A 25,604-nucleotide genomic window follows, 5' to 3' on the forward strand; every position below is an offset into this window, starting at 1 on the left:
GTAATTCCACTCCTGGGTACATAACTTTAAAAACAGAAACACTAAATTTGAAAAGATACATGCACCCCAATGTTCATAGCAGCATTAGTAACAATTGCCAAGATATGGAAGCAACCTAATGGTTCATCAACAGATGAATGGATAAAGAAGATATGGAGTACATACAATGGAGTACTACTCAGCCATAAAAAAGAATGAAAATTTGTCATTTGCAACAGCATGGTTGAACCTGGAGGGCATTACACTTAGTGCAATAAGACAGAGAAAGAAAAATACTATATGCTATCACTTTTACATGGAATCTAAAAAATAAAACAAACAAATGAATATAACAAACTCTTTGAGGAAACAGACTCATAGATATAGAGAACAAACCAGTGGTTTCCAGTGGGGAAAGGGAAGGGGGAGAGGAAAGATGGGGTGGAGATTAAGAGGTACAAACTACTATGTATAAAATAAATAAGCAAAAAGTATACAATGAATAGTACAGGGAATATAGCCAATATTTTATAATAACTTTAAATGAGTATAACTATAAAAATTTTGAATCACTATGTTGTACACCAGAAACTAATACAATATTGTAAATCAACTGTGCAGCAATTTTTTAAAAAGCCACCCCACTCCCATTACCATCTGTTGGGCCGCACATGCAGCCTGCGATTCAGCAGCACATTATTGGACAGGCAGCCTCCATTGTGAGGTAGCTCTGGTTCCTCCTTGCCAAGATAGACAAGAGCTGAGCCTGGCCCCACATCCAGGCACCGTGACCTCCAGTCCAGTGATGCCTTCTTTCTCCTAGTCCTGTGGTTCACTTTGCCCTAAAGCAATACAGGCCGAACTTGGAGGGGCTGAAAGCCCGGGCGAGTCCTGGCAGCAGCCAGGCAATCACAGGGCGCACTGAGGATCTTCCTGACATGAGTCTCTCATAAGTCCCCCGACACCCAGGTGAGGCATATAATCAACATCAGCTTCCCCCTCTCACCAGCACCAGGGCCAGGCACCCTTGTGAATTAGCAGCCAGCATCTCAGGCCTGCCGCCTCAGTTTCTCTGGAGAAAAACCCGTGGGAGGCTGGTTCAGGGCTGTTACAGGCCTTAAACCTGAGCTGCTACCACCTACTCACCACGTTGAAGATGTCATTGTTTGGAAAGGACTACAACAACGAGTCCAAGTCCCTGGACAACGGGTCCAAGTCGCTCTTGGAGAGTAGCAGTAGCATCACTTCAGAGAGTGTCCATGCTGCAGAGGAAGCCAGTGGAATATCGTAAGTAGCTGCACGGCCCTTCCAGCCCTAAGCCCAACTCCTCTCTTCTTAACACATTTATCCCCATTGAACAGGAGACATGTGGATTAAAGATCAAACCTTCAGAATATAAGAAGGTTGATCCATGTGGCTCTGAGTATTACACCTCTTTCCCAGTTTTTGCAAACACAAACCAAAAAAAAAAAACCAAAAAACAGATAGAGTAGCTATCCACAGCACGAGCTTCTTAATTCCAGGAACAATTTTCTATCTCCAGCTGGCTGCTGTTTCAGGTTCAAGCTGCTTTCCTCTCCTACGACATCTGCTATTATTCGTATTCTTTCTGTCCTTCTCTCTTTCCCTCCCTTCCTCCCCGTCTCCCCTAAACCCACCCAGGAAACAAAAGTTCACCTGCTAGCCCCAGGTCCCTACTTTTGCTACCATAAAGTCAGACACACGGAGCTTTTCCTTAGGACTTTATTGCCAATCAGACTATTAGTTAATAATCAGATCAGATGGCATAAAGAGGCTGTAAATGACAATACCCAGTGTTGGTAAGGATGTCAGGAAATGCCCTCTTTCGTGTCCTTCTGGGAAGAATTAAACTGGTTCCTTTCTAGAAGGCAGTGTTGTAATGTATGTCAAATCCTAACACATATTTACATAAAACATATGAATATTTATCTGGTATATGCACACAGACACAAATGGCCATAGTGGGTGCCTTTGGGTAAGAGAATTGGTAGACTGGGAGGCAGAGATAGAAGAGATTTATGTTCACTACATAAAGTTTTTTGGTTCTTGTTTTTGTTTTACCTTTTGAATTTCACAGTGTGTCACTTAGAGTTTGTTTTTTTTAAAGTATAATTACATATAAATAAGTAAATCCTTTAATCATTGATACCACTTCTAGGAATTTTTTCTGTTGAGATAATAACACAGGTGTGCATGATAATTTTATTGACACACTGATTATAATACTGACAATTTGGAAACAATAAAAGATTATTTCTTTTTTTAAGTTTCTTTTCGGGATTGGGTAATTAGGTGTATATATTTATTTTTAGAGGAGGTATTGGGGATTGAACCCAGGACCTCATGCATATTAAGCATATGATCTACCACTTGAGCTATACCCTCCCCCCAATAAAAGATTATTTAAAGTAGGGTACACGCATGCAGTGGGATACAGTGGGATGCACAGCCATTACAAGTGATGAAGGAAATGTATGGTTTTGGAAAAATATGTATGACATACTATTCATAAAGAAAATACAGAATTATATTGTTCTCCTTGTGTAAATTTGTGTGCATTTAAAGTCAAATAGGAAAGCCCAAAGGAATGTTACTCAAAAATGTTAAAGGTAGTTATTTCCAATTGGTGGAAATTTTGGTATTTCCTTTTATAATGGCAATGTATAATTTTTCAAGAAAAAAACACAAACCTCTTTAAAGGTCCCTGAGTGCTCCCAACATGTGGTTTACTCCCCACAGCCCTGATCCTAGTAGCTAAGGCATAATGTTTTCTCCAAAACCTTGTCTCACCGTTCCCAAGAGATCTGATTCAGGTGGGAGCCAAGATGCTGCTATAGGGAGGAAATGAGGGATGGAGGTCAGGAAGAGCTAGAAAGAGCACATCTTTTGGAGAAATTACTATCCAAGAATTGACAAAAGATTTTAAAAATAAGGTTTTTTTTTTTGCTTTGACAAATTTTCCAGTAATTGTAGTTATCAAGAAATAAAAGTTACTGTTGGAAGTGAAGGGACAACTTGTCCCCCACCTCCACCCATTGTTTAGATGAATAGACTGAACTAAGGGAGTTTCGGGAAGTCACAAAAGTCCCAAGGGCCACCCGTTCTCTCAGTCAAAAGCCTCTCCCTGGTCAGTATTGAAATACAAAAACAGACACAGTCTTGATACCCTAACCAACAGGACCGAGAGATGTGAGCACTGTCTCTACAAGTCCCGCTTGAGATCAGCCAGTTTATTTCCACTCTCTGCCGCCTCCAGATAGTTCAAAGAGGTGCCTCCAATGGCCTCCTCCAGGTACCTTTTGCGCCAGGAGGAAGGGCCACCGCTACCTGCTTAAACCAGCCCTTGCTTGCCTTTTTCCTATCAACCCAGCTCTGCTTCCTCACTAGGAAGCCCTTTTAAACAGGTGAGTGAGTGCCATAAGGTCAAACCGAAGGTGGTGATGATGATGACTGATGATGATAATGATGATGGTGATGATGCCTCACATCTGCCAAGCACTTCACGATTCCAAGAATCACCATGTCTACCTCTTCTGGTTCTTACCACATCCCTGAGAGGTAGGCAGGGCAAGAATCTTTCCCTCCCTCCCTCTCTCTCTCCCCCTCCCTCCCCACCGCTGGGGTAGGGTAGATGAAGAAACAGAAGATGTAAGCAGCCAAGGTCCTCCCCAAAACAGTGACCAAACACAACTGGTTAATGGCAGAGCTACAGCTCAGAATCCAGTGCACCTTCCTCTGAGTTCAGTGCTTTGCACTCAACTTTTCTTTCTGTTTCTTTTTGATTCTCTTCTCATGATCCTGTTCCCATCTTTCCCCCTTCCCAGTGGATTGGCAGTGCCTGAGCAGGAGCGGCCAGCACAGGTGTGGAGAACATTTAGAACCCTGGTTGCTAGCACCCTGCAGGGCACATAGTAAGAATTTTGTATGCACAGTGGCCATTGTTATTAAATTATATCCAGTGCATAGCATGAAATAAGTTCACAGTGAATATTGGTTGAGTAAATGGATGAAGGAGTGAACTCAGATCAATAAATACTCTGCAAGTGGTGTCAGGTTAGGTTTTTTGTCCTAGTGAGTGAATTAATAAACAACCTGGCACTGATACTCTGTAAATTGAGAAAATTCTTATTAACTTTTTCATTGTCTATCTAAATGCGAAGCATCTAGTAGATCTCAATAAATACTACGCGTGAATAAATCATGAAAAAAATCACTGGATGAATTAATAAATAAACTCACATTAGGAAGTTACCCAGAATGGCAGCAATGGTTAATAACTTTTTCTTTAGAGCCTACTGTGTGTTAAATTTTTGTTGAGTCACCTGAACTAGCAGCAGCCCTGGATCAGGGGTTCCAGAACAGATCCTGGGAACTGAGAGTGAAAACAGAGTCCGCTTCAGCTGGTTTTGTCCGTCTTCCCCACAGAGGGTGCTGGAGAGGCTGAAAGCCTGAGCCTTGCGTCAGCTTTCCATCAGCTAACATACTCTCTTGTCTCCCTCTGCTCCCCGTACAGGATAGTGCAAACCTTGATCCACTTACTGAGATGCAACATTGGCACAAGGCTCCTGGGGCTTCCTCTGGCCATGAAAAATGCCGGCTTATTGGTAAGACAGACTTGTGCGATGCGAGCCAGGTTTACCTATTTGGGGGAAAGGGGTGTTAAGGCCTTAGCACCATTTATCAGTGGGCAATATGGGGGGTGGCAATCTTTCCCATGCAAGAGGAAATGTGCCCGTTGGCATCAGTCCACTGGAGCCAACCTGCCGCCAAATGGAACATATTTAGAGGCCATTCTTTTTGTTCTCAGTTTTATTGAGATATAATTGATATATAGCTCTGTATAAATTTAAGGTATACCACATAATGACTTGACATATGTATACTGGGAAATGATTACCACAATAAGTTTAGTTGACATCCATCTCCTCATATAGTTACATATATATATATATATGTATTTTTTCCTTGTGATGAGAACTTTTAGGATTTACTCTCTTTGCCACTTTCAAATATACTATAAGCAGTGTTAACTATAGTCACCATGTTGTACATTACATCCCCAGTACCTATTTATCTCATAACTGGAAGTTTGTACCTTTTGACTGCTTTCATCCAATTCCATGTCTCCACCATTATTCTTAAAGACCCACCATGCACACATACTGATACAGAATCTACTGTGCCACAGTTCTCGTGACTCCCTAGGATTATATCCATGCCATTTCATTCGTTTATATTAGCAGCCTGGCCCCTCCAGGCATTGAGTGTGTAACTCCTGTTTCAAACCATTTGATTGATTGTGAGAAAGTGGCTTGGGAGGTGAGGATCACAAAGGCATCACCAGTTCCCTGACATTCCCTGTGCCATCACACCTCTGTCTTCTTACTTACGCTGTTCCCTTCTTTATTTCTATTTTTGAACTCTGCCTCCGCTGTAAAATTTGACTGTTTCCTATTAAAATTAATGCCAACTTCACCTTGTGTTTTTTTAGAACTTATGTCTATTAAATCGGGAATTCTTACAACACTTAAAAGATGAGGCATACTTTTTTTTTAAATATACCTATCTTCCTCACTTAACCTGAAAGCTCTGAGGGCGAGAACTCTTTGATTCATCTTTATATCTCCCCACAATACTTCTGTAAAAACTGGCATGCTTCAGGTACCAGTTTGTGTCCATGGCACTGAATAGATGGATGATTTCCATTTAGTTGAATCAAATTTCACCTCCTCTCCAGGCCTGGTAAGTGGTGCCCATGTCTAAAAAAGGCATACTGAGATCCTGACTTCTTCTGCTATGACTTGCAATCTGTATCAGTTTCAACCCAGAGATGGGACGCTCCTCTTTGGAATCCTCAGGGTTCTAGAACTTCTGAAGAATATTATTACCACATGGCCCTCAGGGGAACTCTGTTTGCCAATGAGGTGTTTGCTTTTTAAGATAGCTCTTTTATTCTTTGATTTTTGCTTCCTAAGAGTTATTAGATGATTTCTTTACCCTCTAACTCTCATCAGAACCTCTAATCATGTAGTACTTTCCAGCTCACAAAACACTAAGAGCATTTACTCATTCAGTGATAAAAGTTACTGCACAACTACACTGTGCCAGATACATGGCAAGAGCTTTGCAAGCTTTCTTTTATTCATTCCTTACAAAAAATTCATCTGGCCCAAAATGTCAATATTATCCCTTTGGTAACCTTGTACTAGAGGAAGAAAACCACGTCCTAAGAGGAACCTTGGTCTTTAATCATCTTGGAGGAAGTGGGGGCTGGCGTGTGAAAAGGAATGAAGGATCTAGAAAGCAGAACTCAAGACAAATGAGGAAAGGCATGGGCTATTGGGGAGGTAGTGAGTTCTCTGCTAGAAGTATCCTAGCAGAGTTTGGGCAGCCACTTTGCAGCAGTGCTAAGAAGGGCATATGGGCCAGAGCATCTGAGGGCACAAGGACATTCAGGCAGAGGCTCTCATACCAGGGGCTCTCATTTCAAAATCTCATCTCTATTATGATAGAGGCATCAGTACCCAGGCGGGGAGAAGGCTGGGTGTGGGAGCCATCTGGTTGTGGCTCACTGTGCCCGCCTCTCCTTTCCCCTCCAGGTTGGTCCTTTCAGCCTGCTGGCCATCGGGATCCTCACCGTGCACTGTATGGTCATCCTGCTGAACTGTGCTCATCACTTAAGTCAAAGGTGAGAGACCTGCTTCTCTCTCACTTGGCAGCAGGCCCTGTCTGAGGGTGTGCTGAGTTTCCCTGGATTGCTGACCCAATTAGCTGGCTACTTCTCCAGGTCACTGCCCCTGCTGCTCCAGATGCTACAGAGGTGGTGGAGGGAGTGATGAAAATCCCAACTGGGAACTCCTAGGTCCTGGCCCAACTCTGCTGCTAACCAGCTGGACAACTTTGCCAAGCTCCCGCACCCTCTGACCCCAAATGTCCACACCTAGAAAGATGAAAAGTAATAAAAGACGAGCACATACCCTCTACACTGCCATGTATGTGTGAGATACTTAGGGATGTCCTCCTTTTCCTGTTAATCTCCCTACCCCCAGCCTCCTCAAACTCCAATACACACACCTTCGAGGAGAAATTTGTTCCAGGTAGACCCTTCCTGGGACACTTTAGTAACAGTAAAAAATGTAGTTAGCAATAAGACAAATAGTTCACAGTGACATCAGTCACTAATAAAGCGTACATACAACACTCAATGTTTATATTTTTGAATTTTGCAAAACAAAATTCCAAAGAGAAGACAAATGCAATGAAAAAGAATGCTGAGAGTTTCATATTAATAAACTAGCAATTCATGATGATTGACAATTCCTTACAGCCAACAACCTGGTGACTTTCTGTCCGCAGGGCTCAGTGCTCCCAAGGCAGGCAGATCTGAGTATGCCCTCATAGATGTGCAGAAAGACCTCATGAGTCACAGTAAGGATATTAAATGAAAGTTTTCATAAAGTCAAACTATAATAACCCAAATAGGTGTATCTGGAGCCTATGTCAGCCACATCTAATTTGTGTAGTACTTTCCAGCTCACGAAACACTAAGAGCATTTACTCATCAGTAATAATAGTTACTGCACAATTACACTGTGCCAGATACATGGCAAGAGCTTTACAAGCCTTCTTTTATTCACTCCTTACTATAAAATTTTATGGTAGGCACCATTATTCCCATTTTACAAATGAGTAAACTGAGGCTTAGGTGAGTTAAATGCCTTGCTCAAGGTCACACAGCTAGGAGGTGACAGAGCCAGTATCCCAAGACCTGTCTGACTCTACCTCCCCCTTAACCTACCTGCAAGCTTTTTTCTTCCCTTAAGCCTGCTGGAACCATTATTTTACCATGCAGGCTTCTAATATCTATGTCATTTATGACAGCCTTTCCCTGATTTTTCTTATTGATGACTTGTTTTTCTTTTTTCTAATATAGAGGTTATAGACTAATGGCCTAACAGCTGACAATGGCCTTCACATATATTTGGGGAGACTTCTACAAATTCTGTTCTTTTGTTTTTAGCCAACATTTAAAACCTGGAGATTCCACATTAAAAAAAAAAATCCTGCACCTTCTTTCCAGTTAAATACTCTGGTACATCTTCAGCTTCATTCCTTCATCCTTCAGCTATAACCATGTCCTGATCAAACCCTTTGGGAATAAGACATGTACCAGGGGCTTGGTCACTGTCTCCACTATTCCCTATTCTGTCTCATACCCAGCCTCTCTCACCATATTACTGCTACCTGTCTGGTCACCATTGCTTTTGTTTTGGGGTTGTTTTTTTTTTGTCCTTTAAAAAAAAATTATTTTTATGAGACATAATTGACATGTAACATTGTATAAGTTTAAGGTGTACAGAATGTGTTATTTGATACATTTACATATTGCTATATGATTACCACCATAACATTAGCTAATGCCCCTCTTATGCCATATAGTTACCATTTCCTTTTGTGTGTGTGTGTGTGTCAGTTTCTGATGTACAGCATAATGTTTCAGTCATACGTATACATACATATATTCCTTTTCATATTCTTTTTCATTATAGGTTACTATAAGATATTAAATATGAATCCCTGTGCTATACAATATAGACTTATTATTTATTTTATATATGGTAGTTAGTATCTGCAAATCTCAAACTCCCAATTTATCCCTTCCCACTCCCTTTCCCCACTGGTAACGACAAGTTTGTTCTCTATGTCTGTGAGTTTGCCTCTATTTTGTAAATAAGTTTATTTGTGTTATTTTTTTAGATTCCACATATAAGTGATATCATATGGTATTTTTCTTTCTCTTTCTGGCTTCTTCACTTAGTATGACAATCTTAGTATGACAATGGCAGCAAATGGTATTATTTTATTCCTTTTTGTTGCTGAGTAGTATTCCATTATATAAATATATCACAACTTTTTTATCCAGTCATCTGTCAATGGACATTAGGTTGCTTCCATGTCTTGGCCATTGTATATAGTGCTGCTATGAACATTGAGGGGCATGTATCTTTTCAAATTAGCGTTCCCTCCAGATATATGCCCAGGAGTAGAATTGCTGGATCATATGGTAAGTCTGTTTTTTTAAAAATTAATTTTAATTAACCTGTTTTCCATAATGGCTGCACCAAACTATATTCCCACCAGCAGTGTAGGAAGGTTCCCTTTTCTCCACACCCTCTCCAGCATTTATCATTTCTGGACTTTTTAAGGATGGCCATTCTGACTGGTGCAAGGTGATACCTCATTGTAGTTTTGATTTGCATTTATCTAATAACTAGCGATATTGAGCATTTTTTCATGTGCCTATTGGTCATTCATATGTCTTCATTGGAGAATTGCTTGTTTAGGTCTTCTGCCCATTTTTGAATTGGGTCATTTGTTTTTTATTTATTAAGTCATATGAGCTGTTTATATATTCTGGAAATCAAGCCTTTGTCATTCTCATCCTTTGCAAATATTTTCTCCCATTCCGTAGGTTGTCATTTTGTTTTGCTTATGGTTTCCTTTGCTGTGCAAAAGCTTGTAAGTTTAATTAGGCCCCATTTGTTAGTTTTCGTTTTTATTTCTATTGCCTGGGTAGACTGCCCTGGGAGAACATTACTAAGATTTATGTCAGATAATGTTTTGCCTATGTTTTCTTCTAGGAGGTTTATAGTTTCTTGTTTTATATTTAAGTCTTTAAGCCATTTTGAGTTTATTTTTGTATATAGTATGAGGGTATGTTCTAACTTCATTGATTTACACTGCAGCTGTCCAGCTTTCCCAACACCACTTGCCAAAGAGAATCTCTTTTCTCCATTGTACACCTTTGCTGCCTTTGTTGAAGATTAATTGACCATAGGTGTCTGGGTTTATTTCTGGGCTCTCTATTCTTTTCCATTCATTGATCCATATGTCTGTTTTTGTGCCAGTTCCACACTGTTTTGATTACTGTAACTCTGTAATATTGTCTGAAGTCTGGGAGGGTTATGCTTCCAGTTTGACTCTTTTTCTTCAATATTGCTTGGGGACTTCTGGGTCTTTTGTGGTTCCATGTACATTTTAGGATTATTTGTTCTAGTTCTGTGAAAAATGTCCTGAGTAATTTGATTCATTGCTTTTGAATTTGCAATCCTCAAACTAATATGTTTGCTGTTCCTATGCAGTGTGACCTCATTTATATTTCAAATGCCAAGGACAGTGAGTAATAATAAAAACAGAAGCATCCTGCTGTGTTCCTAATGCATCACCTTATCCATCTCTCACTGTCTTCTCCCCAAAACCCAGAATGTGTGTGGAGAAAACAGCCCCAGAAGTATAAACAGACTTGCTCAAGGTCTCCCAGACATCTGAAGGGGAGTGTTGGGATTTAAATCCTGGTTTCCTGACAACTCTGGGACCTTTTCCCTCTTCCAGCTACTCCGCTCAGTCGTGCAGTTAACACCAGGGATCTGGGACATGGGCAACTTACTTCTACTTGCTTTGTTGACAGTCCTCAGCAGGGCCTTCCCCTCCCTTAGGAAGGGCCACCTGGGAAAGAAGGACAAAGGAAGAGGATTAGATAGGTTGGAACTTGGGTGTTCCATCCTACAGGGATTCTGAGCAGGAGCCTAAATATCACTTTTGCATGGGATTTGGTTCAGGGCAAGTATCTCAAATGTTCCAACACCCAAAGCAGTGGAAAGAAGGGAATGTAAGTCAGAAAAGACAGAACCACTGTCTTGGCCATACTTATACCCCTCCCCCCACGTCCTCCTCTCCCAAGCAGGTGTGCACACCTGACAGCTTTCATATCCTCTGTTTCCTTTGTTTACAGACCTAATCAGTTCACAACTATTGTCTACTTAAAAATAATAATAATAATATCCACTTAAATGTTAGTGTTAAAAAGACAACTACAAAAAAAGGCAAACTACTGAAACTTTTAGAAGTATACCATTATAAAATATCTCAATAGACTCACAGACATAGAAAACAAACAATTACTAAAGGAGAAAGAGGGGTGGGGAGGGATAAATTAGGAGTTTGGGATTAGCAGATACAAACTACTATATGTGATATAGATAAACAACAAGGTCCTAATGTAGAGCACAGAGAACTACATTCGGTAGCTTGTAATAACCTATAACGAAAAAGAATATATATATGTATAACTGAATCACTATGCTGTATACCAGAAACTAACACAATGTTGTAAAACAACTATGCTTCAATTAATTAAATATCAAAATAATATCATTGCTGGACATTACCCAAATGCTCCATGTTAACACATGAATATACAATAATTACTAATTTCAAGAGGAAATTATACTTTAAAGAAATGTTTTAAGTTATACATTGCTTGTCCTTTCCCTAGACTGCAAAAACCTTTTGTGAACTATGGAGAGGCCATGATGTACAGCCTGGAAACCTGCCCAAATGCCTGGCTGAGGACCCACTCAGCATGGGGAAGGTAGTAGTCATAGATGTCACAATAGTAGTAGTAATAATAAAACAGACACAGTAATAATAATCCTCACCCGTTCTGCCTTTATTTCTAGCTACACAAGTTTTATATGAATGTGTTCTTATTGCACACTGTCAAACAATGCAGAGAATCTCCATTAGCTCCATCCCCCATCCCACTCTTCACCCAAGAAGTAATCCCTGATACCTAGTTAATAAATACGACTCTAGACTTTTTCTCCCCATGTACATGATGTAAAATGGAACTATATGTGATTTGGGTTGTATTTCCTTATGTATTAACTGGAATAGTTTTGGGAAATTTGCTCTTAACAACATGTCTCTAATTTCTTCCCATGTTGGGACATAGAGCTAGACTTCATTGTTTTGTGAAACTCAAAATTTTCCCCAATGTAGATGGATACTGTGGTTTTATTTAATCCTTCCCCAAAGGTGGATATTTAGGTTGTTCCCTCACTGGATAAAAAGTTTATAGTGTACAAAACACTATGTCTCAGCTCCTCTCATCATCTCAATGACCTTGTGAGGTAGGTGGGTGTGTCTTTATTGTCCTGTAAATATGGTGACCAAGGCTCACAGAGACAGAATAACATGTCCAAAGTCATAGACATAGATAGTGGTGAAGCAGAGTTTCAACCGAGCACCCAACATGTTAGCCTTTCCCAGAGAAGCCTCTCAGGAGGTAGTGAGTCAATATTGTGGCTTCCAAGATCTCTCCTGCAGAACTCCTCTCTTGGGACTCTTAGTAGATCCCCGATCCCCTGGGTAGGAGTCACTCTGATTGTCAGGCAGGTGAGGCAGGGGGCAGTTATAATGGAGGACTCATAATTGACCGTCCTTTCTTACCAAGATATAACAGCTTCTGATGACACCCTAAATAAAACTTTCAAGTGGGAAGGGTCCTTGGCGATCACTATACCCATGTCTTTTCAAGTGGAGGAAGATGAAAACCAGACAGGCCATAAGGCTGCTCAAGGTTACCCAGGAATTTAATGGCAGAGCAAGCATTGACATCCAGAACATCCAGCTCCCACCCACTACACTGTGCCATTTCTCTGGAGTCCCAGTAACTGAGAAAGAATTGGGAAACTATTTTATTTAAACCAATGATATGTAATTTTTAGTCTGCTAAGAGATACATGGAGAGTTTGATTCAAAAGTACCCACTCTGTGTAAGCAACAGTCATCAGTGGATGCTCATTGTGAAAGGTCATTGGAAAATTATAAAGGAAGAATATACTGACATCACCTGACCCCATGTACTCCGCATCTCATGTTTAGACATGGGACAGCCAGACATGATGTATCTTATAATGGGATACAGTGAGGAGTACAGAGCATCAGCTCTGAAATACCCTTGCCAGAAAGATAAGTGAAGAACCTTAATCTTATCAAACCACTAGATCTAACACCAGTTTACAAGAAGCACAGGGGATAAATGAACAAGATAAATGGCATTATGAATTCATCAACTGAATCTAGAAAGTGGAACATACTACAGACAATTTTCTGGTATCTTCAATACCAACCAAAAATACTGAAGTTCCAAGGGAAAAAAATAGAGGGCAAAGGAAATAGAGTGGTTTAAAAAAAAACTTGAGACCTAGTAACAAAATGCAATGAATAGACTTGTTTAGAAATCAACTGTGAAATAGATTTTTTTTTAAATTGGAAAAATCTGAATATGGATTGAATATTAAATGATATAAAGAATTGTTAGTTTTCTAAGGGGTGATTAATGGCATGATGGTTATATTTTATTTAAATTCTTGACCACTAGAGCTGCATGCTGAATTATTTACAGGTGGAATGACTTGAGGTCTCTAGTTTGCTTCAGATATTCCAACAAAATAAGGATGTGTGCTGTGGAGTGAAGGAGCTGATGGAAGAGGTTTGCCAAAAAGTTAATTGTTGAAGCTGGGATGAGCACAAGAGGAGTCACTGAATTATTGTCATTGCTTTTGTGTATGTTTGAGAATCTCCATTATAAAGAGGAAAAACATCTCCATTCTGAAGTCTCACCTGACACTGCCAATCTTCTGACTCAGGCTGATATGAAAGCCAGGAATCTGTTTTTTTAGCATAAACCTCAGATGATGCTGATGCAATGGTTGCTACAACCCAATCCTGAAAAACACGGATCTAAACATTAGAACCTAAGGAGAGAAACATATTTTTGTACTATTAAAAAATAAATGCATCTCCAAATTCAGGACAATTTGAGAATCCAAAAGAATAATGACAGTAATGGAGTATAATATATTAAATAAAAAATAATGTGAGTTTATCATGATTAAAAATAGGAGGGAAGAATATATCTTTCTTAAGTGCTAGCTAATAAACTTAGATGAAATGACAGAACTAGAAAATCACCATCTTGCAACCACCAATGAAATAATTGATTCAGGCAAAGATCACCAGTCAATTTGTTAAAACCCTTGGTTTGAGGAGAATAGGATATTCATGCCATCTCAAAGTTTTACCCCCAGGTTACAAAGCAGGAAATGGGCACTTACAAAGGAGAGGTCTAGCAGTCACCTTCACACTGGAACCACAGGGCATCCTGTGCCTCGCAGTATGATGAATCAGAAGTACAAAGTATCACCTACATGGTATGTTTGCCTAAAGTGGCTTATCTGAATCATAAAGAAACAGTCACATTAGTCCATAATGTGGGACATTCTACAAAACAGATGGCCTAGACTCTTCCCAAAAAGTCATTGTCATGGGAAACAAAAAAGGTGGATGTATACACGGCTGCTCTACCTGAACAAAAGATGAAAGAGATGTAGCCAGATGCAACATATAAACCTTGATTAGATCCTCAATCAAAAAGAATTTTTAAACAGCTGTAAAAGATGTTTTGGAGAGAACTGAGTTATTGAAAATATAGACTACATATTGAAAGATATTGAAGTTGATTTTCTGGATATCAAAGTCCTTAGAGAGGTGTATTAAGGTATTTAGGGTTGACGTGTTGTAATATCTGCAATTAATTTTCAAGTAGTTCGGAGAAAAATGCATGTACACATATGTGTAAGGATGAACACATTCATCCATCCATATGTAATGCGGGAAGGGCTAAAAGTTAACAGTCAGTATATCTAGTTAAAAGTTATATGCATGTTAATTATCTAGTCTTTCAGCTTTTTCTCTGCATTTGAAATTTTTCAAAATAAAAAAATGGGGAAATATTAAAAATAATAACAAATGAAATAATTGTCTCAAAAGATAAAAATAAATGCACTAACAAATAATTTGTTTCTCCCCCTGTCTGCCTCTTCTCCTTCTCAGGTACACTGTCAGCTTCTTATTAATCATCACCCAACTGGGCTTCTGCAGTATTTATTTTATATTTATGGCAGACAATTTACAACAGGTAAAGAGGCCTCTTTTAGGCAGAGTGGGGGAAAAGCAGACCTCCTGCTGCTAAGACTGCATTAGCAAGAGTGTAGTGTTCAGAGCATGGGAGGAGCAGACTTCAGTTCTACTCCTGGATCAGACTACACTTGGGAGTTCTCTCCATCCTGGGAATCACTCTTTAAAAGGATCATAGGGAAGCCAAAGCAACATCTGAGGAGTGTAACAAGGATGCAGAGAGAGCTTGCAACTATGTCCAATCAGAAATAATTGAGAATTTTTAGCCCTAAAAGTGTTGGTGACATTTTCTTTAGGTATATCAGGGTTGTCATGCAGAAGATGACTAAATTGAGGCAAACTAAATTGAGCTGCAACGTTGCTCTCATTGCATTCCTAACAGGCATTACAAGTCAGTCATGGCATTCTTTCCTGGCTTCATGAAATTGAGGGAGCACACTTGTTTTTGTGCACTCAAACAGAACTATGACAAGCAGTGTAAATGGATATTCAAGCAGATAGATTTTGGTCAATATTTTGAGCTTTCTAACTTTTAGGGTTATCTAAGGTTGAAGAAGATATTCCTGTGTAATGAATTCCTGTTCTCGGGATGTATGAAAGAAAACCATTTGGTATGGAAGAAGAGGTTGGGCTAGATGACAAAGGACCCTTCAGCCTTAAGATTTGATGATTCTAAGGGTTTTAGGTTGTCACAACCATGAGTATCACAGTTTAGGAGTACCAGATTTGGCAAATAAAACTGTATGACAGCCAGTTAAACTGGAATTTCAGATAAGAAGCAAATAATTGTTTTTTACTATGAGTATGTCCTTATGTAATATTTGGAACTTAACTTTTACTCAAAAGTTATTTGTTAATTATCTGAAATTGAAACTTAACTGGGCATCCTGTGTTCATGTGGCAGCTCTAACTACACTGTCCTTCCTGTGCTCCGTATCAGATGGTGGAAGAAGCCCACCTGACATCCAACACCTGCCAACCCAGGAAAATCCTGGTACCGACCCCCATCCTGGACATTCGCTTCTACATGCTGTTACTCCTGCCCCTCCTGATCCTGCTGGTGTTTATCCAGAACCTCAGGGTGCTGTCCATCTTCTCAACACTGGCCAACATCGCCACCTTGGGGAGCATGGCTCTGATCTTTGAATATATTGTGCAGGTCTGTGCCTGAAACCACTGCAGAAGAGGGTCAGTGTCCAGGGCTCCTGAGACACTTGGGGAGGGTCATTGTCACTATGGGCAAGTGAAAGTGAGGAAGGTGACCTCCTGCTCTGAGCATCCCCTACTAAGGTGACATCTGTGAGCTTCTGTCCCACAAGCTATAAAAGCTAGTCATCATTGTCACACTGGGTAACAATGGGTCATTCAACAAATGGGTTTTTTTTTAATTTTTTTATTGAAGTGTAGTTGATTTACAATGTTAGTTTCCGGTGTACAACAAAGTGATTCAGTTACACATACATATATACATATGTTTTCAGATTCTTTTCCATTATAGCTTATTATAAGATATTGAGTATAGTCCCCTGTGCTATATAGTAGGTCCTTGTTGTTTATCTATTTTACGTATAGTAGTATGTATCTGTTAATCCTAAACTCCTAATTTATCCCTCCCCCTACCTTTTCCCTTTGGTAACCATAGTTTATATTCAACAAATAGTTCTTGATAACTTCTGTGATCCAGGCATTGTGCAAGGGGCAGGGGCTTCAGTGGTACATAAAACTGACAGGTGACTGCTCTCTTGAAGGTTACAATCACTTGGGGAGATAAACCCCAATCATATAACCAGCGAAAACAGTAACAGTGATAGGCTGACAAGGGATATGTGGATGGCAAAGGAATTTGATTCATTTTGTGCCAGGTTCTTTATATATTAACTTGTTAGATTTTCACAATGATGCTATTTTATAAGTAGTACTACTTTATCCTCACTTTACAGATAAGAAAACTGATCAACAGAAAGTAATTTTTCCACTAATTCCAGTCATTTTGCCTCCCAGCCCCTGCTTTGCTATTATTACAGGCTCTGAAATTCCACCATTATAGTTTCATTTCTTTGAATCTGAAAGTCTCTGGGGTTGTATTTGTTTCCTGCTGCTGCTGTAACAAGTCACCACAAATCTGATGGCTTAAAACAACACATTATCTTAGAGTTCTGGAGGTCTCATTGGGCTAAAAGCATCAGGGCTGCATTTCTTTCTGGAGTCTTTGGAGTTAAATTTGTTTCTTTGCCTTTTCCAGCTTCTAGAAGCTGCCCTCCTGTATAAACTCATGGTCCACTTCCCTCTTCAAAGCCAGCAGTGTCAGGCCAAGCCTTTTCATACTGTAATCTTTCAGTTCTCTCTTCTGACTTCCTCTTCCACTTTTAAAGACTTTTGTGATTACACTGGACCCCCAGATAATCCAAGATAACCTCCTTATTTTAAAATTAGCTGATTAGCTATCTTCATTCAGTTTGAAAACTTAATTCTGCCTTGCCATGTAACATAACATATTAAAGCTTCCAGGGACTAGGATGTGGACATTATTCTGCCCACGAGAGTCTATTAAAATAATCATTCCCTCTAGATCTCTGATAGCTGCTGTACCAGCTAGGAGACTTCACGGCTCTGAGAGAAGTGATGGGAAAGAGGTGTGAGAAAACCTGAGTTCTTATCTGGGCTGTGCCACTAACTTACAGGGTGTAGCCTCGGGCAATTCCCTTCTGTCCCTGAGCCCCACTTTCCTCACATGTACAGATGTGATAAATCAAAATGTGGTAAATACATACAAAGTATTCCTTAGAAATGAATGAAATTCTGATCCATGCTACAACATGGATGAAACTTAGAGACATTATGATTAGTGAAGTAAACCAGTCACAAAAAGACATCTATTATTTGATTTCACTTACATGAGGTACCTAGAATAGTCAAATTCATAGAGACAGAAAGTCAAACAGGGTTCTATCATCAGCCATTTCAAGAGCAGTGTCAAATATCAAACGGGAGAAAGGAGTAATATACTTAATATACTCAAAAAAATTAAACCAAGGATTTGATATCTAATCAAACTGATTTTTCAATTTATGAAGCCTACAGACAAACTGCTAGGGGGAACTATCATGTGTAACTTATGAATGGATAGACATCCACATACAGACTGGTGGTGAGCTTTAAATTTGTCTTTACCATTTAACTAAGACGGAATAAAATTGTGAAAGTATAGAATGTGGTATACAGTGACTATATGGTCTAGCGATTTAGATACAGTACAACTGTAAAGAAAGAGGGAGACAATGGAGAGAGCTTACAAAAAATAGAGAATTATAATAAACTTGTTGTTCCCATATAGTATTGACCATAAATATAATGATGTGACTGTAATTTAAATTCTAGTGAAAAGAAACGAGAAAGAAGAGATTATTAGCTAATTTAAAAAAAAAAAGAAAAGAAAAGAAAGTCAAACAGGGTTCACCGGGGGCTGAGTAATAGGGAGATATTATTTATTAGGTGTAGAGTTTCAGCTGGGGATGATGATGAAGCTCTGGAGATGGAATCTGGTGATGGTTGTACGATAATGTGAATGTACTTAATGCCACTGAATTGTACACTTAAAAATGTTTAAAATGGCCAATTTTATGCAATGTATATTACCACAATAAAAATAAATTAACTTTTAAAAGATAAGAAGCTGACTCAGCTGTAGGTATCTTATGGGTGCTTGTAACACTGTCTCTGTTGTCAGGTGAGCCCAGCTCTCTACCAGATCTGGAGTGACTTCTGCATCATGGTAAAACCAATATCCTTCTTCTGCTTCCTTTCAGGGGATTCCAGATCCCAGGAACCTACCCTTGATGGCAAGCTGGAAGACCTTCCTGGTGTTCTTCAGTACAGCCATCTTCACATTTGAAGGCGTCGGCATGGTAAGGTGGATGTGGGGTTTGAGGGAATGGTCCCTGGTGTTCTCTAGGGATTCCAGATGTCTAAATGATAGTATTTATGGAAAGTGCAGACTGTCATCTTCTTCCACTGGAAGAGAAAGTCAGTATCCATTCACGGGACGCCAACTGCTCCATACACCACACCAAGCCTTGAAGACTAACTGAGAACTTATCATCAGCCCATGTGGAGTGGGACTACTCCTGGCAGCAGAAAGTGTAGGAGGAAATGAAAGGGGTTGTGGCCGCTTCCTGGCCCCAGGCTGCCTAGAGAAGGATATCTGTGCTTCTGGGAGAACCTGCTACTTCTCTTTCTACCTTTTATTTCTCAACCTCCTTTCTCTTCCAGGTTCTTTCTCTCAAAAACCAGATGAAACATCCACAGGAGTTTTCTTTTGTTCTCTACTTGGGGATGTCCCTTATCATCATCCTCTACATCTGCCTGGGGACTCTGGGCTACATGAAGTTTGGGTTGAACACCCAGGCCAGCATCACCCTCAACTTGCCCAATTGCTGGTATGTCCCTGATCATCTGGAGTAGGGTGGGGAGGGGAGGGGGGTCATGGGCTCTGAGCCTTAGCAACAAATATTACCTGATAACATTAATATGACAGTAACAGGTACGTTTGATAATCCAGGCATTGTGTGTTACCTCATTTAATTCTCACAGCAGCCCTATGGCAAAGCAAGCGGCATAGCCACGGCCTCACTCCCAGGGGTAGGGAAGTGAAATCCTACCATGTGCTGGGAGACTGGGAAGTAATTGGAGAGCAGCACACAGGACTGCCAGGCTGTCTCAGGAAATGACTGTGAGGATAAATTGGCTTAATATACATAAAATGCCTAGGAAAGTGGCACATAGTAGGCACTCATCGAGTGTGAGCTGTTCTCACTGTTATGTCTCCCCACGGCCTTGGTCTTTTTAAGTGAGTAGTATGACGGGGCATTCATTTCCCATAAAGCCACGGCTGTAAAATGAGAAAAAGATCACCAGTCCCATCTGCTTCACTGCGTTGTGGTAATGACTGGATGAGATAATAAACGTGGAATTTCTTTGAAGTTGTGAGTTATTTTACACCAGAAAGATACTATCGGCCTAATATAGTGTTCTTATTCTGGGCCATTCGGGCTGCCACTAGCTACCTTGGGCAGGGCGCTTTCCTTGTGGGGGAGTCAGCTGAAAAACATGGGCGTCAGGTGCCTTGATATCACACCTCTGGACCTGGCTCCTCACAGAGTCTCCAGAGGAGCCTTAAAGGAATAAACACAAATGTCCTCCCAATGAGAAAAAGACCAACCAAACAACCCAAGTTAAAATGGGCCTGAGCGAGCAGTTCACAGGCAAATCCAAAAAATGACATTTTATGTATTTGAAAGGATGCTTTGTCTCCTTCATAATAACAGAAATGCCAATTGGAAAAAAAAAAAAACCACAATGGCAAAGACCAGCATGTGTTCACAAGGAGACAGGGACGCAAGCTCTCCAATATGCTGGGACAACAAATGGGCTATATAGATACACATATGTAGGGCCAAGAGCCATCAAAATAGTATTTCATTTTCTGTTTTATTTTTATTGAGGTATAGTTTTATTTCCTACTTTATTTTTATGGAAGTGTATTATATAGGCTTCAGGTATACAACATAGTGATTCACAATTTTTAAGGGTCATATTCCCTGAATAGTCATTATAAAATATTGGCTCTATTCCCTGTGTTGTACAAGACACCCTTGTGGCCTATTTATTTTAGGCATAGTAGTTTGTACCTCTTCATCCTCTACCTATCTTGCCCCTCCCTTGTCCCTCTCCCCACTGGTAACCACTAGTTTGTTCTCTACATCTGTGAGCCCATTTCTTTTCTGTTATATTCACTAGCTTGTTGTATTTTTTTGATTCTACATATAAGTAATATCATACAGTATTTGTCTTTCTCTGTCTGACTTATGTCACTTAACATAATACACTTCAGGTACATCCATGTTTTTGAAAATGGCAAATTTTCATTCTTTTTTACAGCTGGATAATATTCCATTGTGTATGTGTGTGTGTGTATATATATATCTCACATCTTCTTTATCCATCCATCTGTTGATGGACACTTAGGTAGCTTCCATATCTTGGCAATTGTTATTAATGCTGTTGTGAACATTGGGGTGCATGTATCTTTTTGAATTAATGTTTTTATTTTCTAAGATAATACCCAGGAACAGAATTGCTGGGTCATATGGTAGTTCTGTTTTTAGCTTTTTGAGGAACCTCCATACTGTTTTCCACAGTGGCTGCATCAGTTTACATTCCCACCAGCAATGTATGAGTGTTCCTTTTTCTAAGAGCTATTAAAATGTTAAATCACGTATACTTTTACCCAGCATTTTTACTTCTGAGGTTGTGTACTATATGTGCATCGATATATGTACAAGAATATTCTTCGCAGCATTGTTTATTGGCAAAAGATTGGGAATAATCTAAATATCCAGTAAGTAGGGACTGGTTAAATAATTACAGTATATCCATGCAGTGGAGATACCAAACAGGTAATTACATAGAAGAGCCGGATCAATGTGTACTGATGGGAAGCAATCACCAGGAAATGTTTAGTGAATAAAAAACAGAGCTCAACAGTGTGTAGAGGAAGCTACAGTGTATACGCTTGTGTGTATGTGTGTGTTTGTGTGTCCCTACATTCTGGATAACCTTGTATTTATACTATTTCTGGAAGAGATTCAAGAACACTGTAAGAGGAGTTGCCTATGGAGAGAGGAACTGGAGACTGGGAGTCAAAGGTGGGAGGGAATCATGGTATGACTTTTGTCCTGTGGATTTTACTCAATGCAGGTATAACTTTTTTAAAAAGAAAAAAAAAAGGCACAGATCCCTAAGCCACAGGCCTACTGAATCAGAATCTCCAGGAATGTGCACCTTTAGTAGGCTTCCCAAGTGGCTGTCACAGCAGGTCAGGCTGTCAGTGGAAGTGAGGCAGTTCTGCGACTTGACAAGTACCAGTCTCTGAGAAGTGGGTGAGTCTTGCATGGCCCTGCCCAGGAGCCACATCACAGTGCACGTCCTACCCTTCTCTCTGCAGGTTGTACCAGTCGGTCAAGCTGATGTACTCCATCGGCATCTTCTTCACCTATGCCCTCCAGTTCCATGTCCCAGCTGAGATCATCATCCCTGTCGTCATCTCCCAGGTGTCAGAGAGCTGGGCACTGTTTGCAGAACTGTCTGTCCGCACAGCCTTGGTCTGTCTGACCTGTGAGTAGGATTCAAGGATTCTCTTTGCCCAGAGCTGTGGCTGGGAGCCACATCGGCATCTACCCCTCTATCATTGGCTCTGCCACTAGCCAAGCAAGATATTTTAACTCCTGAGCCTCCACTTTCCAACTGGAAAATGGGCATAACAGAACTGTCCCATAGTAAATGTTATGGTAATCTCTACTGTCTACACATAGAAAGTAAACATTGGTTGGTTTATGGGAGAAAGAAGTATTATTTATTCAATCCTATGTGCCTCATGTATGCCAGGCATGGTACTGACTTTATCTAATACTCATGACAGCCTAGTTATGTAATATTCCCAACTGAGGGAACTGTGACCCAGGAAATTAAGCAACATGCTCAAATCATACAGCCGCTAAGTGACAGAGCTGTGATTTGAATGCAGGTTGTGTAGCACCAAAGTTTATGTCTTCTGTTGTGCCATATTTCTTTCTATCATAAATTAAGGTCAAGTCCCTTCTCATAAAGTAGTGTTTAACTACAGGGGAAAACCCCAAGGGGCTGATTTGTTAAAGTCTTGGAGGTCATTTTCTCCTCCCTTCCGCCATCTCTCCCTTCCTTCCTTTCTTCCTTCTTTCCCTCCTTCCTTCCTTCCTGCTTCCTTCCACTCATTCATTCATTCATTCATTTATTCATTCTATATCAGGTGCTGTTGTAGATGTTTGGAAAACATGGTGAGCAGGGCTGCAAAGTTCTTTCTCTGAAACACGTCCAAAGAAAGATCAGAAAACCTGCCCCATGAAGAATGAGGGAAAGAACTAAGGAGGTTTTTCCGGGGGAAGGAAAGGCTTGGGGAATTTCCATATCTGTTGTCAAACACCTGTGGGATTATTGTGCAAGAGAGAGAACAAATTTCACCTTAAAGTCTCCAGGAGTCAGTGTTTAAAGTTGAGGGAATCCAGTCTCAGTTCAGGGTCAGGAGAAAGTGTGTAACTCTTGGAGCAGTCCAGCAGAACAGCATATTATATTACCAGATACTACACTCCACACAACTGGAGTTCTTTAAGCAGAAACAGCACACCTGGTGACTTAAGGTGTTACAGAGAGTTCCCAGTCTGTAGCAAGGTCAGAAATCTGCAAGTATATTGTTTTGAGATCATTCTTAATAGGAAGTGTGTAAGTTGAAGGGAAACACTGTGTAGTTCAGGACACTTGGTATCAGGGAAAGAGCATCGCTAGAGACAGCTGATTTTCAATGACATGTCCTGCTTCTGTCTGTGCTGAATAACCACTTCCTCCTCCTTTATTCATCTGTCACTTCTATTATCCTTCATTCATTCATCAGTCATTTGTTGAGCACCTACTATGTGCCTTACATTTTACTAGGGATACAATAATGAATCATAAAGAAGACATGGCTCCTGCCCTCATGAGACTCACAGTTGAGTGGGAAATATATGCTAGGAGATAATTACAGAATATTGTGATGAATGGTAAGATAGTACATAATGATGTATCATATGATGGCTAAGATCATAAGAAGAGGCTATCCTAACTGCACATGAGAAGGTCCTATAACTTAGCCTGGGCCAGGTCAGGGAGTCCTCTCCAGTGGAGTGATATTTCAATAAAGACCTAAAAGAGAAGTAGGAGGCAGATGGAGAATGGAGAATATACCACATACGGGGAGCAGGCTCTGCACAAATCAGAGGCAAGTACTTACCTATGGCCTCTTTGGAGAACTGGAAACAGTGGGGAGTGATGAGACGTGGAGCCAGAGGTTTTGGTTGGCAGGGCCTGAGTTCTAAGGGACCTTGTGTTAAGGAGATTGGGCAATGGGGAGCCATGGAAGGGCCTTGAGCAATGGGGTGGCATGACCAGGTCTGACCCTTCTAGAGCTCTCCTCCAGTCTACCTTGCATTGTAGCTTTCCTTGAATGTATCTCCTCTATGCCCTGTCTGCGTGAGCTCCTAAAAAACAGACACTGACTTCTCTCTGATCCTCCTCCTGGAAGCAATTAATTAAATATCTGATGAAAGAAAGCTGTGGATGAGGATCATCCATCAGAGACATGATGGCTTCTCAACTGTGAGAGTCTGTGAGTCTCTCTCGTTCTCTGACTGAAGGTGTGGGAGGAATTTCAGAAAGAGGTATTGTTTTCTTCAAGATCCAGCAAGCTAGTCTGAGTGCTTTCCAGAACAGGTTTTTCCTGATTTGTTCTTAGGAAAACCATATGCTGTATAAAGTTAAATCACATAAATTGTATATTTATTCATTTAAGTATTATCAAATTTGGACTCCCCTGGAAAATCCATGGTATTTCTTCATTGTATGTATAAAAGATGGAAATTTAAGAGTGTTTACAGAAGAGATGGTAAGTGACAGCCTACTGCTGTCTTCATGTTTTAAGTACTCTATAATTACCAGAATCCTTCTAAGAGTGGGAAAACACGTGGTTGAAATTCTGACAGCAACAGAGCCGTCTCTCACTGTTTACCCATTCTTGCTTCCAGACACAGTGACTATATTAGGTAGATTAGGACAAATTCATTGTAGACCCAGTGTCTAGGTAAGGGTCAAGCATTTGTTGAGCACCTACTGTGTACCATATCTTTCACATACATGACAAGTAGCCTAGGAGGGTGGAAAGGTCCTTGAATTGGGCGTTTCAGTGGATTCTCATCTCAGCTCTGCTTGACCTCGGGTACATCCTGTTCCTTCTAGAGCTCTGGATTTCCCCATGTCTATGATGAGAAGGTTATAATAGGTAGGTGGCAGAGGATCTTTTCCAATAAATATTATATGTGAAAAACCCAAGAGATAAAACATAAAAGGAGAGCATCTGTATTCACAGTTAAACAGAGGTGGGAGTCCACAGCCACAGTGTCTGACCTGCTGCTCAAGTTCACAGTAGGCTCCTTTCCCACCTCTACAAATGGTCTCTCAGGCATGAAACTATAAGGCTCCAAAGAAATGGCTTCTAGCTCCTTTCTGGGCTCTCTTCTTGCACGAACGTTCAGTGATTCTAAATTTCTTCTCTCCTAAGGTGTCTCAGCCATCCTCATCCCCCGCCTGGACCTAGTCATCTCCCTGGTGGGCTCTGTGAGCAGCAGTGCCCTGGCCCTCATCATCCCACCCCTCCTGGAGCTCATCACCTTTTACCCGGAAGACATGAGCTGTGTCACCATTGCAAAGGACATCATGATCAGCATCCTGGGCCTTTTGGGGTGTGTATTTGGAACATACCAAGCCCTCTATGAGTTGATCCAACCCATCAACCATTCCATAGCCAACTCCACAGGGGTCTATTTTTATGCTAGTAGTTCTCCCTTACTCCCACCCCCAATGTGATTTCTATTGTGGATATTATATACGTTCATCAAACCCCAACCTCTCTATATTAATTGGCTTCTTTATCTTTCCAAGACAACTGTAGATGCCAAAAGTCAGTACTGATACCTCTCAGGCTGTGCCTTTGTTTGGTTTTGGATTTCTTTGGAGGTCTTTTGCACCTTTGACCCCAAACCAAATTCAACCATTGACATTAATAGCCTTATTTAATGGGAAAAGGGATCCATTTGCTGTGATATCTCTGGAAACAGAAATCAAGCATAGATATAACACAGGAGCAATCATTTTCTCTC

General features: G+C 40.4%; 1 protein-coding gene and 1 long non-coding RNA gene across 6 annotated transcripts in view; one reads left to right on the plus strand and one right to left on the minus strand.

The window, feature by feature from the left end:
- Positions 1 to 1,692, minus strand: part of LOC140691277 (uncharacterized) — a 21,747-nt gene extending 20,055 nt beyond the window's left edge. For both annotated transcript variants that reach the window (XR_012066859.1, XR_012066862.1), the window contains exons 1-2: positions 1,657 to 1,692; positions 1,126 to 1,241 (exon numbers count right to left, since the gene is read on the minus strand). This is a non-coding gene — a long non-coding RNA (uncharacterized lncRNA). The remainder of the gene's footprint in view (positions 1 to 1,125; positions 1,242 to 1,656) is intronic.
- SLC36A3 (solute carrier family 36 member 3) lies at positions 689 to 25,350 on the plus strand. Of its 4 annotated transcripts, none has more exons than XM_072954391.1 (11): positions 689 to 1,266; positions 4,514 to 4,604; positions 6,600 to 6,688; positions 11,336 to 11,431; positions 13,923 to 14,057; positions 14,740 to 14,824; positions 15,764 to 15,982; positions 18,630 to 18,728; positions 19,093 to 19,259; positions 21,827 to 21,996; positions 25,007 to 25,350. In XM_072954391.1, exons 1-11 carry the CDS (start codon positions 1,136 to 1,138, stop codon positions 25,309 to 25,311), a joined length of 1,587 nt encoding a protein of 528 aa, XP_072810492.1. In that variant the 5' UTR covers positions 689 to 1,135; the 3' UTR covers positions 25,312 to 25,350. The 4 variants fall into 4 exon arrangements, with proteins under 4 accessions (XP_072810492.1, XP_072810499.1, XP_072810509.1 ...); XM_072954398.1 differs by having other exon boundaries at positions 13,935 to 14,057; XM_072954408.1 differs by lacking the exon at positions 15,764 to 15,982 and having other exon boundaries at positions 690 to 1,266.
- Positions 25,351 to 25,604: the final 254 nt, after the last annotated feature.

The sequence above is a fragment of the Vicugna pacos genome, chromosome 3 (genome assembly GCF_048564905.1).
Source record: "Vicugna pacos chromosome 3, VicPac4, whole genome shotgun sequence".
NCBI lineage: Eukaryota > Metazoa > Chordata > Mammalia > Artiodactyla > Camelidae > Vicugna > Vicugna pacos.

Bases quoted from the DNA above. Each gene is read 5' to 3' on its own strand.
- SLC36A3 (XM_072954391.1), top strand. From the start codon at position 1,136: ATGTCATTGTTTGGAAAGGACTACAACAACGAGTCCAAGTCCCTGGAC. The intron at 14,825-15,763 runs GTAAAGAGGCCT...GCTCCGTATCAG, and splicing joins TGGCAGACAATTTACAACAG to ATGGTGGAAGAAGCCCACCT. The intron at 15,983-18,629 runs GTCTGTGCCTGA...GCTTCCTTTCAG, and splicing joins TCTTTGAATATATTGTGCAG to GGGATTCCAGATCCCAGGAA.